This window comes from Cervus elaphus, chromosome 15, assembly GCF_910594005.1.
Source record: "Cervus elaphus chromosome 15, mCerEla1.1, whole genome shotgun sequence".
Classification (NCBI taxonomy): domain Eukaryota; kingdom Metazoa; phylum Chordata; class Mammalia; order Artiodactyla; family Cervidae; genus Cervus; species Cervus elaphus.
In genome coordinates this window covers 5259798-5280242 of record NC_057829.1, presented here as the reverse complement: position 1 = coordinate 5280242, position 20445 = coordinate 5259798, and the positions used below count along the sequence as shown (strand labels likewise).

The 20445-nt window shown below is 37.3% G+C and overlaps 1 protein-coding gene across 2 annotated transcripts in view; it reads right to left on the bottom strand.

Annotated features, from left to right (window-relative positions):
* HEATR1 (HEAT repeat containing 1) overlaps window positions 1-20445 on the bottom strand; it is a 47596-nt gene that overhangs the window by 18917 nt on the left and 8234 nt on the right. For both annotated transcript variants that reach the window (XM_043926989.1, XM_043926990.1), the window contains exons 9-24: window positions 19801-19903; window positions 18565-18675; window positions 18034-18151; window positions 16804-16911; window positions 13414-13509; window positions 12868-12956; window positions 11694-11905; window positions 11233-11354; window positions 10476-10667; window positions 8672-8855; window positions 8387-8523; window positions 7226-7418; window positions 3765-3934; window positions 3223-3381; window positions 1098-1340; window positions 707-838 (exon numbers count right to left, since the gene is read on the bottom strand). In XM_043926989.1, the coding sequence (XP_043782924.1) occupies window positions 707-838; window positions 1098-1340; window positions 3223-3381; window positions 3765-3934; window positions 7226-7418; window positions 8387-8523; window positions 8672-8855; window positions 10476-10667; window positions 11233-11354; window positions 11694-11905; window positions 12868-12956; window positions 13414-13509; window positions 16804-16911; window positions 18034-18151; window positions 18565-18675; window positions 19801-19903 (2369 nt within the window). The remainder of the gene's footprint in view (window positions 1-706; window positions 839-1097; window positions 1341-3222; window positions 3382-3764; window positions 3935-7225; window positions 7419-8386; window positions 8524-8671; window positions 8856-10475; window positions 10668-11232; window positions 11355-11693; window positions 11906-12867; window positions 12957-13413; window positions 13510-16803; window positions 16912-18033; window positions 18152-18564; window positions 18676-19800; window positions 19904-20445) is intronic.

Here is a 20445-nt window from a genome sequence, read left to right as displayed (position 1 = left end):
ATGTCTCCCTATGACCCTAGAGCCCAGTCTAATACCCAAAGGGAAACTTCACTGACAATCCCTTATGTATTCCTTGGGGAATTTTCCATATACCAACAGCTCTATAAAGATTAGACACACACCAGAGCATACGATCACACTGCTCTGTACCTTAATTGGTTCCACTTATCTTAGAAATCTAATAAAATATGTTATAATTCTGAGAACTGCAGAATCTGGATACTAGGACTTCACCATGCTATTATGTATTTTTGTGAAAGAAAATTTCCCTAAAAAGCACAACAAAACAACACGTACGGTAATCAGGTAGTTATTCAGATCTACAGCTAGCTTTTAATATACATATAAATCAATGAGCAGATTCTCAATTCCATTCCATGTGTCATTAAACAATGTAAATTAAGTAGAATAATCCGTGACCCTGCTGAACTTCAAGTCACCATTCCTTCCTGTTCTTGCCTAGGAGATAAGTAACACCTAAACTAACACATACCCTACTGTTCAAAACTAAATATTTCATACCATAAAAGTAATAGTGAGGACTTACAACTTTGATTTTGTACTTCTCTATGACCTACTTTTCTATGATTCTGGCTACTGGGAATATCTGACTTCCTAAAGGAATTACAAAAGGGAGAAGGCTTAAACATGGCATTACTTGGAAGAGAATAAATATTAATAAATAAATGACAAGTTTGCAGCTTACCCCTTTGAAAACACTGCTAACAGTCTGAGAACAATGTGAATTCTTACAGTTCACCAATAAATCAAACAACACGCACAAAAGCTTCTGCTGAACCTTTTCATCTGTTATAGCTGCGAAAAATGGCCTCGTAATCTAGAGGCAGAAAAAAGGCAATTGAGATCAATGAACAAACTTGAATTCTAAAAATGATGTTTCTATCATTGTCTTACAATGTGAAATTGGCCCCCATTTTGTCAGTTTAAATGACTCATGTACATTATCCAGTTTTGCATATGGGTCAAATATATCATATTCCTTTGAAACATGTTCAGACCATTTTATTTTCTCGAAGGAAAACACTACAGATTTTCAAAAGCTTAACATGCTTTAATCTCTGAAAGAAATCGCTGACCTTTTCGAGAGCTGTAATCTGAATGGTTGGCATTCCCGTGCTAAGTTCCTTTGTTGTGTGCACCGCTTTTATAAATATCTCTAGACTCTTTGGGTCTTTATGTAACAGGGAAGCTGAATATTCATTATATTTCCCCAGAGTGAGATGCAGGGTGATGGCCTCATCTTTCAGGACAGCTGTGGGCTCCTTCTGGCTCTTGTCTAAAAGTTGTTCAATCATTGGTAACAGCTGAGAAAGCACCATCTAAAGTTTGGAAAATTTATTAGTAAATAGTTATTTATACTGATGCAAGTTATTGCTTACTGTACAAAAACATCCAAAGATAGGTTGTAAGACTAGAGGCTTAGCACAGAAGAAAAAAACCAACAGTAATGACCTCTTAGACATAAGGATAGCTATTAATCCAACTAAGGCACCCAGGTCCCTCATGACAGTTCAGTCTGTAATAATCAAAAGCTCTGAATCTTTCAGCAGTAATAATCTGTGGGCATTCTAAGACTTTCTAAAAACAGGAAATACAAACTGAAGTTTTAGACTACAAAAGTAAAATTAAGCTTTTCCACACAACATTTCCAATTTGGTATAATTAATATTAATTCAAATTATATATGTGTGAATTCTTCAATAAGTAAAGCAGGAGCCAGCATATTATGGCTTGCAGGACACATTCAGAGGACCATCTGCTTCTGTAAATTTTGTTGAAAATCACAGGCATGCTCTTCTGTTTACATACTGTCTGAGGCTGCTTTGGCAATATGATGGCAGAGCAGAGCATCTGCAACGGAGTCTGTACAGCCACAGGGCCTAAAATATTTATTACTTGGTCCTTTATAGCAGGGATCCACAGCCCAGCCCCGGGGCCACACGGGAGGAGGTAAGCAGCAGACGAGTAAGCGAAGCTTCATCTGTATTTACAGCTGCTCCGCATTACTTGCTTTACCGCCTCAATTTCTCCTACAGTCAGATCAGTGGTGGCACTAGATTCTCACAGGAGCATGAGCCCTAACCTTAAAGTCAAGACGCAATATCCCAAGATGGCCACAAAACAGAGAGTGCACATTAAAGTAATGCACTTGAATTACCCTGAAACCACCCCACCACCCCTTCTGTGGAAAACTGCCTGCCACAAAACCAGTCCCTGGCGCCAAGAAGCTTGGGGACCACCGCTTTGTGGAACAAGATGGTCAATTCCTAGTTTAAGCTATACCAGGAATGACACAGAGCTGACATAGGCCATCTGTTTCCTTGCACCAGGACAATATAATGAAACGGCTTTTACTCCATGTTACCCCTCTTTTGGGCTTCACTAGTGGCTCAGTGGTAAAGAGTTCACCTGTCAATGCAGGAGAGTTGGGTTTGATCCCTGGGTGAGGAAGATCCCCTGGAGAAGGAAATGGCAACCCACTCCAGTATTTCTGTCTGGGAAGTCCGATGGACAGAGGAGCCTGGCGGGCTACAGTCCACAAGGTCACAAGAGTCAGACAGGACCCAGCAACTGAATAGCACTACCCCTCTTTTACTTCTCCAACTTGCAGTCAAGTCCCAAGATTGGTAAGGTCCAGAGGAGGTTTTGGAACACAAGGATAAGGAGCAGTTTTCTCTTGCTTACCAGCACAAACCATCACACAAGTGGTTCATAAACCTCTCTTTTGTAACATGGGCTTCCCTGGAACCATAGAGAAAGCTCTGGTTCTCCCCCTCACCTCTCCAGAAATGTACAGCCATGTATATTTTAAAAAAGAGTAAACAATCTTGAAATGTACATAGACTTTTATGTTCAAATATTATTATTCTGTGGAGGATTTTCACCTGAGAATAAACACAAACTGCTTTTCATCAATGCGTTGTCACTGGTTTTCCCTGTGCTTTTAAAATTCATTTAACATCAGGTCAGTGATGAGACAGGGATAACACACAATTTTCAAATGGGAAGAAATGCACTACAGCTTGTTTTTTGTACCCTGTATCTTTTTCCTCCACCTCAGCTCTTCTCTCACATTAATATCAAAGTATTCACGCCTGCGTATATATATAAATCTCACGCAGTCTTGTGCACACATGACCAATTAAAATAATCTTCAGTAACATCACCTGGAATGGATGAGCCCACTTAAATTACACGTACCTCATTATTGATGCCCTGAAGTACTTTCATCAAATCTTTTGCAATATAAGATGGGCAACTATATACACAATAAAGGAGGTTTTTCAAAGTTTCAGATAACTTCTGATGAGATTTCAACTTCTTTTCACTCTGCAGTTCCTCAAATAAAGTTGTCAAATCCTAGGATACAAAAAAGAAAACTGGCTTAAAACTAGCTCCATGTACTACTACTCAGGAAAGATGTTTTCTCAAGTGATGCGACACAGCTCACGAATTTTCATTTCCCCTTGAAACCTGAATAGGAAATGGTATCACTACCCATCTGGTAGCTTACTACCAACACTGGCCTTTTAGCCAGTGACAAGATAGCAGAAATGCAACATGATATTGCCATCTTTTTAAGATTAGGGGACAAAGATGTGCAGATATTGACATATCAATTTCTAAATTCAATGACTTAGCTGATCAAATGCCCTGCAAAGCAGAACATCAGCCACGGGGAGAATGGCTCGCGTGCCCACAACGGTCTGCACACACTCCATCTTCTCTGCCACTGAGTTTACCTGAACAACGTAGGAGGCGTCTGAGGTGATCTCCTCTGCTTTAGGAACCACGTGATCTATGACCAGATGAAACTGGGATGCCACTCCACTGAGGGCCTGGAAACAGTGAATGGCAGCCCTGCGCACCTCTTTTATGGGGCTACCCAGATTAATGAGTAGAGATATCACCACTAAAACCAAAGGGAAAAACATTTAAGTAACAATTGAAAACATCGAAACAGTATAAAATTTCAACTGTACCAAGAGGTATATGATGAAAGTTTTCCTCTCAGCTCAAACCCCCTCTCTGAAGTCACTGTTTAATCATTTGCTCACTACCCTAGAGCAATGCTAGATGTATACTGGTGTGCTTGTCTGAAAATACATGAGACCAGAGCAGACACGTCCTATTCTGCACAGGGGCTGTCACATCTCAACGTATACTGGGAATGTTTCCCATACCAGTATTGATGCATACATATCAATCCCTGGCTTCACCGATCTGGTAAAATGAATCTGTGAAAGCAACTCAATAAGGGTTTTTTGAGAGAGAAGTCTCTGGGATAAAGAGAATTAAATTCCTTTTATAGAAGATAGTTATTTATGCTTTATTCCATGCTATTTACTGGGGCAAATTTTGGTGATTTTTATCTTGCTAGAAATGATCCATTCTATATATACTACTTCTGGAATGCCAAGAAACAGTATGACAAGCGTTCATACCTTTCTGAGGTCATATAAAAGTTAGACTTTCCTGGTCTCCAGAAAATTAATTTATAAAATAAAGCCAGAAATGAATGGCTGAAAAGTTGAATTCACACAAAGGGCAGCTTCAGGCCCAGGTATCTATTTGCTAAAATTCCCAGTCTAGAGGGGGCAGATCTTCCAGAAAAATAAAAATTCAAAAACAAATTCAAAGCACTAACTACCATGGTTACTATGTTCAAGTAAGAAACTAGAACCCAAGATAAGTCAAAACTACATTATTTAAACGTTAAATAACTAAGTTATTTAAACAATCCGCTTTTAGGAATGTCTTTCATTTAAAAATCTACGTGACTTCATTCAACTAACTAATTTTACTTAGATTTAAAATAGCCTATTTTACATAAAAGTTGAAGAAATACTTGAGTTTTGCTTTTATACTTATAAACTTACTATACTGATAGAGCATATCAAACCAACAGCAGCCTCCAGCTTACAAAGGTTAAATGCTTATTCATTCAGCAAAGATTTGCTCTACGTGAGCCAGAGCTGAATACATGTTTTCAGAGAGAGTAATAAATGGTGGTTAGGCTCTCAAGTCACGGACAGAAAGTTAACGCACACAACTGCACTGTACTGTTTTAATACTGCAAATCCTTTTTCTCTTAAACATCATGTTTTTCGTAATTGTATGAAAACAAACATCAGCCAACACTCCTTATGGATATGGTATAGCTCACTGCAGAGAAGGAAATAGCAACCCACTCCAGTGTTCTTGCCTAGAGAATCCTGTGGACGGAGGAGCCTGGCGGGCTGCTGTCCATAGGGTCGCACAGAGTCGGACATGACTGAAGTGAGTTAGCATGCATTCGAGAAGTAAACGGCAACCCACTCCAGTATTCTTGCCTGAAGAATCCCAAGGACAGAGGAGCCTGGTGGGCTGCCATCTATGGGGTCGCAGAGTTGGACATGAAAGAAGTGACTTAGCAGCAGCAGCAGCTCACTGCAGACTCGCAGTGGAGTGGTCTGAGGACAGGTGCAACGAGTAAGCACCCTCTATCTGGGCCTGGGCAATGCTAGTGGTCCTTGAGCTTTCAAGCAGAACGGAACACATCTCTCCTGTTTTTAACAGTCCTGTGACATGTCTAGGGAGCATAAATGCAAAAGTACTTTAGGAAGGGGGAGGTGACAGAAAGCAAAGCAGCAGGAGTATGAAGGGAGTTCATCTTGCTGCAACACCACAGGAGAAGTTAGGTCCTCTGTCACGCTGCCTACAAAGAGACATGGCCCTCAGAAGCCACTGCCTTTGATGCTGAAGAATAGCACATTTCACACCTAACTATAAAATCTAACTACTTGTGACTTTTTTTTTTTTAACTCACAAGTTTAACAGTGGATAACTATTTTCATAAAATATGGTATATCTCCATATAAAATATTCTGCAGACATTTAAAATATATATAATTTATATATTAATATAGAAAAATGCTTACAATGTATTCAATGAAAAAGTTTAAGAAATGTGCAGGAAGTTCACATCCAAAACACCTAAATACATCTTCTTAAAAGTAAATCCAGGACTTTCTGGTGGTCCAGAATCCATCTGCCAATACAGGGGACATGGGTTCAACCCCTGCTCTGAGAAGACTCCACATGCCACTGTGTACCACAACTACTGAAGCTGGCGCACCCTAGAGACTGTGTTCCTCAACAAGAAAGCCACCACAATGAGAAGCCTATGCGTCGAAACTACAGTAGCCCCTGCTCACCACAATTCGAGAAAGCCTGCATGCAACAATGAAGATCCAGAAAGCCAAAACATAAATTAAAAAAAAAAAGCAAATCCATTTAAAAAAAGGATGCAGTGGAAAAAGAATTACATTCATGGGATTTACTAAGTAAAACTTAAAATTGTATCTATCTCACATATAACAAAACTTTGATTACAATCATAATTATGTCCTCTTCCAAGGAGCTAATAAAAGAAAAACAGTGAGAAACTGTTCTGAGGAAAATGTAGGATCATTCACTTTGCTTTCACAGACCACTTATAAAGAGTGATTTGGGAAGACAAAATCAAGAGCATGTTCAAATTTCCCCCGGGCCACTCTTCTTCCTCTCATACTAAAATGATTGCATCATCCTCATCAACTTTCTCACTTTCAGTCAATATAGGGTCTGATTCTTCCAGATCCTCTTGTGAATAACTTTATAAGTCAATCCACTTTTCAAAATCATATTCATCAACTTTATGAAATTCTGCATGTTTTGCAAAATTTACAATTTCACTTATAAAAAAGGTAAGCTTTATTTTTGGCTGTTTCATTACTGAGTGCCCAACCTGAAAATTACTTTATACCAGATAAAAGAGATAAATCCAGAAGGGCTGCCTGAATGGAGACCAATTTTATATAATCAATCACTTAAATGCTGAATTGTATTAAGATGGTTTGGTTTCCCTAGATAGCCCTGATACTACTCAAAAAATGAACAGTTGGATAGATAAAAACCCAAAATTAATCACCTACCATTTTTGTTATCTGTTTTGGCAAGATTTTGCAATTGACATTTAGAACTTAAAAGCAATATAAAAGTAACCAGAAACAGTCTACATATACACAAACACACACACACACATACACACACCCTACAGAGAGACAGAGTGTGCACTCACACTAATAAAAACAAATTCTCCAAACCACAACCTTCATGCACCTCACACAGAGAAAGCGTCACCAGCTGGCCATGACGAACAGGACAAGGCTCCTTGCGGTACCTGGAGAAGACGCAGACGCCAGCTGATGCTTCCACTGCGCCTTCTGAGGAGAGAGCAGGGCGCAGCCCACATAGAGAGCCTGCGTCTGCAATGCTGCTGTCACTCTGCAGTTGAGTGGGTTTGAAAGGCTAGAACCATAGGTCCACAAAACAGAAAAGAACTTGAATAACTGAAAAACATCTTCTAAATGTACCTGAAAAAAAAAAAAGAGTTAATTTTACTCAAATAGTATGTAAAGTGTTAGTTGCTCAGTCGTGTCTGACTCTGCGACCCCATGGACTGTAGCCCACCAGGCTCCTCTCTCCGCAGGACTCTCCAGGCAAGAAGACTGGAGTGGGTAGACACTCCCTTCTCCACGGGATCTTTCTGACCCAGGGATCGAACCTGGTCTCCCGCGTTGCAGGCAGATTCTTTACCATCTGAGCCACCAGGGAAGCCCTTTACTCAAATAAGTTGGTTCCAAATCTTTCCACTGGTGTACAATTACAAAAAACAATTTACTGCAATGTTTTGCTTTGTCTAGTCACTTAAAATTCATCTCTGCTGGGTACTTTAACCCACTGGGAAGAATGTAGACGAGTTCAGAGGACTTACTGGCAGTGGTATTCAGAGGACTTCTCTATAATTTGGGGCTCAAACAATAAAAAGGATGAGGTCACCAAGCAGACAACCCAGACAAGAATGATGTTAGGAAGCCTCACTGATAAAGTACCTTAAGGGCAGAGTGACCCATGTCAACTGTGTCAAACGCTTGTTTAGAGGTTAAGACAGGACAGAGAACTGACCACTGGGCCTGGCGGCATGGAGGTCATGGTGCTGTGATGCAATCTCTCCACTGAGTGACTCTGCACAGCCTAAACTGTCTCTCTGAACCATAGTTTCTCTTTGGTAATGGCATCAATCAGCCAGATTTATTGGGCTGTTTTGATTATTAAACACCTGAGCAGGACTAATACATTAGGAGGCCGGCAGCAACGTCAGTCTCTGTCCAACCTATGGACTGCTGTCATGATTCAGCACAGCTTTACCAGTCTGCCTCCATCATCACACACTTCACTGTTTAAAGGTCTGCTTTCTTTTTCATTAAAAACTGCCAAAACTGAAATAAGCTATAACATCATCTTCAAAGGAAGAGCATGTCTGAAAAAGATGACCTGGTACCTTTATGAAAAGTTTCATCAGAACCCGAAAATGCATGGCATCGGCACCACCGAGAACCATCTCAAAGAGCCCAATGAGCAGACGCAGGTAGTCCCTGCTGTCTTCTTGCAGCTGCTCAGGATTCCACCACGTATCATCTACCGGGACGTGAAGAGAACGGGAAATGGCGCATAAGCTTATGTGAACACACTGCTGGGAACTTTTCATTCAAGACAAAGAACACTGTAGAATCAATACTTCAGTTTTCCACAGTATCACACTCAAGGGATTCACAGCCTGTCCTACCTTTAGGAAAAGATTTAGGAGCCTTTAGAGTATGAATAAAATTTTTCAGTGAAAACAAGAGTAAAACTGAGTCCTCCACGGCAATCTGCTGGGCAGTTTTGAGCTGTTTTACGTAATGTGCCCACAGCTCCAACGGTATCCCTCTGTCCATCATCAGCTCAAAATGCCATTCTGAGGAGATTTCCTGAAATGTGAAAGCAAAACAAAAAGAGCACTAATTCAAAGGTGTCCTGAACATGAGTTATAGAGATGGACTGCAACGGCTGTACAATTGTGTAATTTGCAAAATTTTGTCTATACATGTATTTGGGTAGGGAGATTAGTTATTTTAATCAGATTTTTTAAGAGGTCTCACCATCACTATACACAAGAAAAGACACAAATAAGTTCAGCATGGCTTCATTTTATCTTTGTTTTCTTAAAAATCCATCCCTAAATCAAATGTTACTCATGTTAATTATGCTTATCAAATAAAGAGTAGGCATGTTTCTAAACAGAAGATAAGGAATTGAATTTCCAAGAAATCCTTGAGGAGACTTTTCTCATTTCACACTTTGACTGCTGATCTGAAGAAAGTATTAATACATGGTCAAATCCCCAGATTTGCAGATGATTCTAAACAAGAAGCATAAAGTTAGGATGCATAGAAATTACACTAAAATGCCAACAGGAAGCATGAGAAGTGGTGCAGGAAAATGACAAATCAGACTTCGTAAGGGAAGTGCAGAGTAATAACTTGGAAGTAAACGAACCCAAAGCCAGACTTTCAAGATAACAACTTTTCAAGATAACAGTTCTGATAGTGGATTTCACTGGCTCAATGTGCTACTACAGCCAAAAAGATGTTCAAAACTTTCAGAAAGGGTATCAGATATAAAACAACATGTTATCTATCCATTAATAAAATGTTCAATTTGTCCACACTTTACCAGTGAGAGCAAGTAGAGTCCAGGTCACCACACATTCAAAAAAATAAAGAAGTTAAGAGGGCTCATCTGAACTACTTTTTATTTTTTTTTAATTTTTTTTTTTGGCTGAGCTTCATGGCTTGTGCAACCTTAGCTACCTGATCAGTGATCGAACCTGGGCCCCAGCAGGGAAAGCACAGGCCTAGCCACGGGACCACCAGGGAATTCCCTGGGCTACTTTTTTAAAAGATGAAGATTCATTTCTTTAAAGTTTACAAAAATTCAGCTATAATGGCTGTGATAGAACTTATAAAATCCTAAGAGTATAAGTGAATGTGAAAAAGATGAGATTTGTTGAGCAACTCCTACAACAAGGAACCCAACAAATAAAAATGACACTATTATAAGATGCTATTTATGGCAGATATAAAAAGAAAAAAATCTGTAACCTCAAGGTGTGGTAATAGGTAAAAATATCAGTATGTAAGACTGTCAAAGATAATAATATGCTTGCAAAATCCAAATAAAAATAATACAAAAGACCTATTTTAGTAAACAACAGAACAAAACATTATTATTCAAACAGTAATGTATCTAGTGAATTTCTTATCACCAAATGTAGTTAATTATAACTCGGAAAATGGCCCAATAGAGATGACACAGAGTAGAGTCAATTATCAGACACAAACACCGCAAACCTGAAATGCCACGACTCAATTACATTTTCTGCAAAAGGAAGAGAGTGCCTAATTCACTACCTACTACTACAAAAGGCCACTTCATATTCTACTCCTAGAATCCAGACTCAGCATCTCAGCCTCCAATTTTCAGTTCTACTGTGATTGACAAAGTGGTCTCAACATTCAATTCTCCAGAGACTCTGCACTCCTACTTACCACTGTAGTAATGACACTTTCAAGCTTCTTTATTTTTTTCTGCAACAAACTGAAGACTCTTGTTGCAAATGGAAAGTGAGTTTCTTTCAAAGACGAACAGCAGGAGACAAGCACAGCCATGACTACGTGAAAAGTCACTTTCTGCTTCAAGCTAAAGGACTCCTTCTCTCCAACTCCTATTAAATCCTCCACCTTGAAAAATAAACTCCATTAATGGTGGCTCTTGGTTGCATAAAAACAACTTTCTCAACCTCTGCCTATCTAGGTATTATTTCTTCTATATTCAGAGATGATAAATATAAAACCTTAAATAAGTAATAAGCACTGACTTCTGAGTAATTATAAAAATAATTTCAGAAATTACAATGAACATAATTGCACCTGCCAACTAGATAAATGTTTTTATGTTTTTAAAAGGTTTATTTACTAAAGCAAAAGAAAATTTCTCCTCTTTTAGATTTTGCTCTTTTAAGAAAAACATGACTTTAATATTTTAAATGAGAGGAAAAAAGGTTAAAAAGTATACATTATATTCCTACTGGTTCAATAAACAACCACGATGAAATAAATTCTCCAAAATGTTAAGGATTTCAAACTATCTGCAAGATATAACACTATATATTTTTAAAACAAAACAAAATACTCAAGAATGGAAAAGTTATATTTTAAAAAAGAAGACTCTAGTAAAGCAACCACTGAGAATCCAGAAATATTCTGAGAAGGAAACCCAGGGGGTGAACTTCAATAGTGTACCTACCATCTTTAACATTGAAGAGGGATTCCCTGAATTTATATTGTCAGCCAGCAACTCAATCATCTTCTGATTTGCTACACCAATTAGTTCTTCTGACTTTGTGCTTTTAATCACATTTTCAAGAGCTATTTAAAAAAAATACATATGTATATATAAGAATCGAACTCCAGGGGCTCTTAGTCACCAACATTCACTTGAGTACAGGGTAAGGAATTTAAAAGTTTTACAATCTTCCTGTGAAGGTTTGCTTTGTATTTTTCTTTTCATACAATTCAGAATTCATCAGTGGGTCAGCTTCCTTTTCAAAGTATACTTTTCATATTAGCAAAGATTTTTAAAAATCTTGCTGGCAGGTAACATAAACAATTTCAAATAACAATCACTGCCCATTTTTAATTGTCATTATCTTCTTCCTTTAAAGTATCACTTGTTCACTTTTTCTGAAAAACAACTTCATCTCTTACCTTCTTTCCAGCCTCTTAATAAAGGATGCAAAGAGCAAATTCCTGATTTTGATAAATAAACAGCCATTTTCATCTCAGCAGATTCCATATCGTCACTGTTGATGACCATAAATGGCAACAGGTGCACCACCACCTGATTTGACAACTGATCATTTTCACCCAGTATTTCCTCTTTAATCAGTATGTCTGCTGCTATCTCAAGCACTTTGTACCTAAAAAATACATAAACACATTTGGTTGAGACACATTAGAGACTTCAGTTCAGCAAAAACTCATCATTATACTTTCCCAGCTCAATTGACACTATCCTGATCTCTTTAACAAATACATTACTAAGAAACACCAAGACATCACTTAAAATCCATGCTAACAAAGGGGCGATTTGGGACATGAATTTTAAATCAATTCTGTCAAATCATTTTTTTTTTGAAAGTGAAAGTCGATCAGTCGTGTCTGACTCTTTGCAACCCCATGGACTTAGTCCATGGAATTCTCCAGGCCAGAATACAGGAAGATCCCTTCTGGGGATCTTCCCAACCCAGGGATCGAACCTAGGTCTCCCACATCGCAGGCAGATTCTTTACCAGTTGAGCCATAGGGGAAGCCCAAATTTTTTTTTTGAGAGATCATTAATTATAACATAAAACACAGATCACACTATATTATGTCTCAACTCCACTAGAAATCCAAGATTCACTCTTTTAAGTTCAAAAAATAATATCTGAACAGATATTCTGTTCTGTTCAACTACTTAGGATATAAAAACTTGTAAGACGTGCTCTCATTCTCTAAAGAGCTTAGTCAGTTTTCCATGTAAAAAGCGTAGGTGTCAAAAACGAAATAATAAAAGCTCATCAAATATTACAAAAAGTGTTGTGTGCTTCTGAGTTTATTTTTTGTTTAGTATATTTGTATGTTTTTAGTTATAAAGTATTATATTATTCTTGTAAAAAAAAAAAAGACCCCCCAAAATTATATAAAGTAAAAAATTAAAGTCGCCTCCCACCCTACTTCCCAGATCTTAGCATTATGTCATACATTATATTTCTTTTTCCATTTTATTAAGAAAAATTTCAAACACAGAGAATATTTTGACCCATACAAACCCAAATAAAAGTGAACTTAATACAAGAATTTCACTAATTTATTTGTAAGAGGAGATATAAATACTTACCATCCACCATTTTTTGAAAGTTCTGCTCTTCGAAAGAGATTCAGGAGATGTGAAACTGTCACTTCTGAAGTAAAGTGTTGTTTGTAAATCTAGAGAGAAAAAAAATACCCATGAGTAAATTTTTACTGGCTTCAAATATGGTGCTTACTAAACCTTAAAAAATTATGAATTATAAAGAATTTATCTCCCCCACTCCAAAAAAAAAAAAAAAAGAATTTATCTCCCAAGAATCCCAACATAATTTAAAACTTGTATGTGAGCAGTTTCTCAAAAGTGGCACTGAGGAGCCAATTTCCCATAAACCTCAGGAATTTACTATCAATGAAAAGCACCTTTCCATTTTAGAACTTCCAGATATATAAAGCTGTGTAATCTAATTACTCCTATGTGCTCTCCCCAATTAAAAGTCTGTGATCGCAACAGAACATATTTCCAAAAAAAGAATAATTTACAAATATATTCTTGCCTAGAGGTGATTCATGTGAGAAGGGTAAATAAATATTTACAAGCAAAACATGCACTTCAATGAACAACAAAGTCACTCACCTCAAAAGCACTTATAGCCGACAAAACAACATCCATACAGTCATCATCTAATCGGGTTAAAATAGCCTCTTTTATGAAAGACTCATCGATACTCTCCTGAACAACAGGGGGAAAAATCAGTTGTTGCTAAAATCTCTTGAGACGTTAAATTAGAAAGGAAGTATGGTTTGTGAAAGGCGTTCCAGAATTCCACTCAAGGAGCACAGGCTCTGCTGCCCTGGTGCACATTCAAAACTAAGCTCACGTGAACTGAATTTGCATTGAACTAGGCAATCTCTGGAGAAGGCAATGGCAACCCACTCCAGTGCTCTTGCCTGGAAAATCCCATGGACGGAGGAGCCTGGTGGGCTAAGAGTCGGACACAACTGAGTGTCTTCACTTTCACTTTTCACTTTCATGCATTGGAGAAGGAAATGACAACCCACTCCAGTGTTCTTGCCTGGAGAATCCCAGGGATGGCGAAGCCTGGTGGGCTGCCGTCTAAGGGGTCGCACAGAGTCGGACACGACTGAAGTGAGTTAGCAGCAGCAGGCAATCTCTAGAAGTCCTTTTTAGAGGAATAACTGTTTGGTACAAACTTTTTCCAGTTTCCACTTAAAATATAACATGTATAATCGAAATGCAATTTTTATTTTGTTAAAATGAGAGAAAACCTACATATTGCGAGTGCAGAGATTACAGAACCAGAATGTCTAGGTTGAAATCCTAGCTCTACCACTGGACAAGCTGCGAGACCTTGAGTAAGTTACTTAACTTTCCTAAGCCTCATTGTTCTCATCTATAACACAGGGCAAATAACAGTACCTCCCTCAAAAGGTTGCTACAGGATCAAATAATACATATCAATGCTAAAACAGTGCCTTAGACATCAGCAATGTTAAAATTAAGCATATTAACTTTCAAAGTTTTTATAAGGATGATGACATGCACTGATGACATGCACTCTGCCAAAAAAAGTTCATATTTTTCTTTTAAATTATGAAAGAAAACAAAACATAAAATCATTCACAAAAAAAATATAAGACTCCTAACCCAACTGAATATAGCTCTGCCTGTAGGTGGTAAAAAGAAAAAAAAAAAAGTAAATAATCCTACAGAAGAAAAATGTAGATCAGAAGGGAAGGTTGGGAAAGAAAAAGTAAAATCCTTCAAATCTACAAAACTAAGTCAAAGTATAATGTCAAATTTTCCTCAAAAGCTAACAAATAGCCCAATAGCTCAATCTGGAATTCGGGAACAGAACCTGTGTCCAGACATTAATGGAGAAGTGAAAGGAAATCAATGCATGCGAAGACAGACATTAACTGCAATTACAGTACTAAAGCCTGTAAGCTGAACGTACATATACACTGCCCTTCACTGAAAAACTAACAAATCCAGGGTAGGACTGGATTAAGAGTGAAAGAAGGATGAGAATGACTTCAAGAATATTAGGAGATTTCAGGAACGCCTTTCTTAGTCTACTCACTGAAATTTTCCTATTACAACAAAGAACAGTATTCACTGAGTTTACTTATCCTATAAGTCAGTAAGACAAATCTACTAGCAATTCATGAAAGAAACATAATTTGTACCAGATCAGGAATGAATCAAGCAAAGCAGTATTCTTCAAATATGAGTATGTCAACCATTTTAAAAAGTGTAACTCTTTAAAAATATAAAATATAATATTTTCAAAATATTTATAAAATTCTAAGTCAAAAGCTAAAAAACTAAAAAAAAAGTCATCAATAAATTTAAAGCGGTAATTATGATTAGCTGAAATTAAATTCTACGTGCACTAATGAATCTGGTTTTAACAGCCAAGACACAAGTTTAGAGTTCAGCCTGTTTACACTGCTATGTGCTATGGAGAAATGAATTTCTCCTACTGTTTGTCTCTAGTCCAAAAATTCCCCAAATATGCAAGTGGCAGAGCATGAGGTGATTTTAGATATTATATAGATGAACATTTCCGACTGTCCTAACTATAATAAAATGTACATACAATTAGCACTTCAAACTCATGAAGTAAAAGCTATGTGAAACAGATGAAGAGGATAAAGAAGTACAAGCCTGCTAGGTATAAATTCAGTGAGTTATAAGGAATTCATTCATAGCACAGGGAATATAGTCAATATTTTATATTTACTCTGTATGAAGCATAACCTATAAAAATACTGAATTACTAAGCTGTTCACATGAAATATAATACTGTACCTGAAACTATTACAACACTGTTGGTTAATCGGCTATACCCCAAAACAAAATAAAAAGTTAGGAAAAAAAAAAGAAATACAATACTTAAATCAACCATTGTTGTTGTAGCTTACTCACTAAATCATATCCGACTCCTTTGTGACCCCATGGACTGCAGCCCACAAGGCTCCTCTGTCCAAGGGATTTCCCAGGCAAGAATCTAGAAGTGGGTTGCCATTTCCTTCCCTAGGCGATCTTCCCAACCCAGGGATCAAACCCAAGTCTCCTTCTTTGGCAAGCAGATTCTCTACCACTGAGCCACCAAGGAAGCCCCAAATCCACCATATTTTAAGAAAATAAACAAACAAGGCTACGTGAAAAAACAGTGAGTCCATTTAAAGGAAGCTAAAAAATAACATCAGTTGTAAATTAATACAACAAAAAAAATGTGGCTGAATGACTAAAGTTCGGAAAATACCACTCTAGTCAAATCACTGCAAAGTCTTTGTAAAATATTATTTTGGCATAAAAGCTTTATTTACAAATTACATCAGCTTCTGTACTGACTATTTGGAGTCACCAAAATTTTAAACACAAATGAGACTTCTAGGTACCAAAACTGTGAACAGGGTTCCAAAAGCTATCAGTCTGATATCCTCAAATATGTTCACGTTAAGTAAGACTGTCAAATTCAAATTTCAAAACTGAAAACTCAGATAATTTGTGACCCTCTATAAATTCATTCCTAATCCCAGCTTGAAAAACTCTCAACTAAAGCTAATCATCTGCAATGTGGAAACATACTGATAACAAGTTGTTACTAGGAAATGAAAGAAAGTGAAAGTCACTCAGTCGTGTCTGATTCTTTGCGACTCCGTGGATTATAGAGTCTGTAGAATTCTCCAGGCCAGAATACTGGAGTGGGTTGCCCTTCCCTTCTCCAGAGGATCTTCCCAACCCAGGGACTGAACCCAGGTCTCCCACATTGCAGGTGGATTCTTTACCAGCTAGGACACATACAGGTTAAAAATGGTGGCTTCCAGTATGTATGGTCCTAAATTTTTGTCCAATGAACTCCCATCTGCTTTATTAGGTAAACCTCTATAATTAAACAATATTGATTCTAGGTGGTAACTTCAATTTCTTACTCTAGAATTACACTGTTCATCACAAGGATAAAAACATCACAAATGAAAGCTATTTGACACAAACCTCTGGTGTTGTCATGACATTTTTCAGATGATTAACGGCCAGAAGTCTCACAGGAGCAAGCGGATGATTCAGACTGAGCAACAAGGAGGTATCAGAATCTGCTAAAAACTACAGGATTCATCACAATTAGCAAATGATCTCACCATTAAATCTGAGCAGCATATAATCAAGAAGAACCAAAGAAAACCACACCATGCTGACATATTCAATAACCATCTAATTTCAGAGAGCAAAATGTAAAGTAAACCGAAAGTAAAAAGTAAAGCAAAATCTTTGCCTCCAAAACACAGTATGATTTGTAAATAGATACAAAAATTTGTACTGCAAATGCTGTGATTTCATGTATACTTGTGTCTATATGTAGGTTTTAATCAGTGAAGTAATTTATGAAGTGATTCTGTGTTCTTTATGTATATCTGAACATATATACATAAGTTTTATATGTAAGTTTGCAAAGGGAAAAACACCTAAGATAAACCACTGGGTATTAGGACCTAAATGAAAATATATATCAAAAAAATTGATCACTGAAGAGAGAATGCATTACATCTATTAAGAAAATGATGTGATACTGCACTGGAGTTGTTGACAACTTCATTTATTTATGTAATTAGACTAAGAAGGAAGTCTATCAACCTGTGATCTGCAAACGAAATACCACTAAAGATGAAAGTCTAATTATGGAAGAGAAACACCAAAACAATCACATTTCTCTTCATAACATTTGTTTTCAAGGTAAACAATAAGAACTACTTAAGTATCTAACTTCTAGCATAAAGACTTGAGGCAAATTGTCCCTAGAAAACTTCTGAAGTCCTAACATAATCATGAAACAAAATCTATTTCCCTTTTCCTAATCATTGACTCAAATAGCCACATGTGGCTGGCGGGTGCTGTGCTAAGAAGTGAAGACACAGGAGAAAGATAAGGATCTCTAGAAATCTAAGTTAGGCCATCTTTTGGTGACTGCTAATGAGCACTAGACATAAAATTTCCAAACAACACTTTTCCTGAAATAAGCATCAGGTTCAGTTATTTAAAAATTACTGTACCTTTCTGCAATTATTTAATTCCTGCCTCAGAGTCTTACTCTGTACCTAGGGCAAACTGAGTAAATCTTCTCTCTCCATGGAACTTCTCAAACAGGAGGAAAGTAGCAAATTTCCTTCCCAAGCTCTCCAAATAATCCCATGAATATCCGTGCCACAAGTCCCCTGAAGAAAAAGTTACCTGGTACTTCCCTCCACTTGTAGAAAGAGAGATAAACTGGTGAAAAAGCTCCTGCTTCTTCAGGTCTGTAATCTCCTTCAGACGCTCCTCTAATACAGCATCTAATGTTTTGGGGTATCTGGGATGAAATCAAAGAGTCAGTTCATTATGCTTAATATAGTTATTAAACTACACAGACCATCTAGGTATAAAAGAAAAAAAATCTAACTTTTTAATATTACTGAGATTAAGACTTAAATTTTTGACAAACAGAATATGTAAAACCAAATGACATTGATCAAGTTTGTTACTATGACTATTTCAACAACAGTCTATATAAAAAATTATACTCTCTAAAGCCCCCATACAACCTTTATTCCCTTATATTTCAAATATATTTAAATCCTATAATTGTCCCTCCCCAAAAGGTAGAAAAGAAAAACAATCCCTTTATAATTCCTTCACTATATTAAGTAACTTGTAAATCATCTCTATAAAACCAGAGGTACACATTAGTAAGTGCACACAGACACACACATACACACAGCTTACCTGCTTTCTAAAAGTCTGATAAGTGGAAGAAACTGTTCATTAAGCAAAGATACTTTATCAGAATCCATTTTGTCCTGGGAACTATATGAAATATACTCTTCAAAAAGAAGGCTGCAAAGCAAAGCAAATACCAGCAGGCATGAGAGTTACTATGTATTGAACACCTACTACGTACTACGTGCTTTAGAATGTATTATCTCTGTCAGACCTCCACAGGGTAAAAGTTAGATTAACTTTACAGATACAAAAACTCGGACTAAGAAGTCTTATAATTTGCCTGAGGTTAAACAAGAACAGCAACAAGAGGCAATACTCAGTGAGCACTATTACATCATAAAAAGTGGAGCACAGTTTTCAATCCCTGTCTGAGTCCACAGCCAGGCTCTCAACAGTACTTTGTATACTTAAACTCACTTAATTCACAAGACAACTTGGGAGCAGGGTGCACAAGTGACACACCCTGTAGATAAATGTGCCCAAGGATACACAAAGACGAAGCCAGATCCAGAGCCTGACCTTCAGAACTCACTACTCTACCTGCCTGGAGGTGATAGGAGGAAGGATTTAACTTATGTCTGGGCTTCCCTGGTGGCTCAGAGGGTAAAGAATCTGCCTGCACTGCAGGAGACCCAGGTTCAATCCCCAGGGTTGGGAAATCACCTGGAGAAGGAAATGGCAACCCACTCCAGTACTCTGGCTTGGAGAATCCCATGGACAGAGGAGCCTGGCGGGCTACAGTCCATGCGGTCACAAAGAGTGACTGAACAACTAACACCTCCACTTTTTTTCTGACTACTATGACGACATTCTTTTTACCGTATCAAGTTGCCCTTCCAGTAAGAAAAGAAAATGGGAGACTCTCAACTATTTTTACTTAGTGGTTTAAGTTTCTTAATGACATTTACTGATTACCAACTGTGATATATTGTTTCCTGCATTTTGGTCCACTTAGTATGAGGAAATTTTAAACAACCAAAGGTACATATAATATAACGCAAATTTATCTTCACTATTAACTCTGCATGATCACATATATACACTAAAGACAAACAAGAGAAATTACTTCTTTTTCTGTTGCCACAATCACTTTACTAAGTACTTGCAATTAAATGAACATGGACAAAGCAAGAAATACATTATAAAGGGATACTGGAAAACTGTTAACCAACCCTGAAAAGGAGGATACTAAGCCACAGAAATACAAATATCAAAAGCATGTCAAAAGTAAGAGCTTACCCAGCCAACAAATGGTCTAAGTTGTTCTTCAGGGATATATTTGTAAGTATGGCTTCTAAGAGTCTCCTATAGATTTGACCATCCATCTCTTCCGTTTCTTCTCCTTAGCATACATAACAAATTAAAATTGACTGGAGAAAAATGTTTTTGCATGTGCATACTATTAGGTTTTTTTTATAGCAGAAAATCTTTCTATAGGAATAACTTTAAAACATATATCCACATCCAGCTTTATACCTATTTTCAATTCACCTATTTGGTCATTTGTATCTTTTAAAATCATTTTGTATATATTACCCTCATTTATCCTTTACTTGAAATCCTCTGTATTTTTTAAAAACAAGTACTATCATGACTCTCTCATTAATCAAACAGAAGTCCAAAGAACACAGTCTTTCCCCAAGCCACATTACAAGCAGTGAAGCTGGGACCTGAATCTACATCTCAATAAACTATCTGAATACAGGCTAAACTTTCATCTCAATGCCTCCTTACTGAATCCAGAGCTGTCATCTTCCATTATGTAAGACTGAATGTGGGCCCAGACTTCATTACTCACCATCTGAACAGGAAATGTACCCTTTCATTTGTGCTAGTTGTGTTTCTGAAACTTGTATTTAAACTGAGATTGGGTTAAGTAAGCCT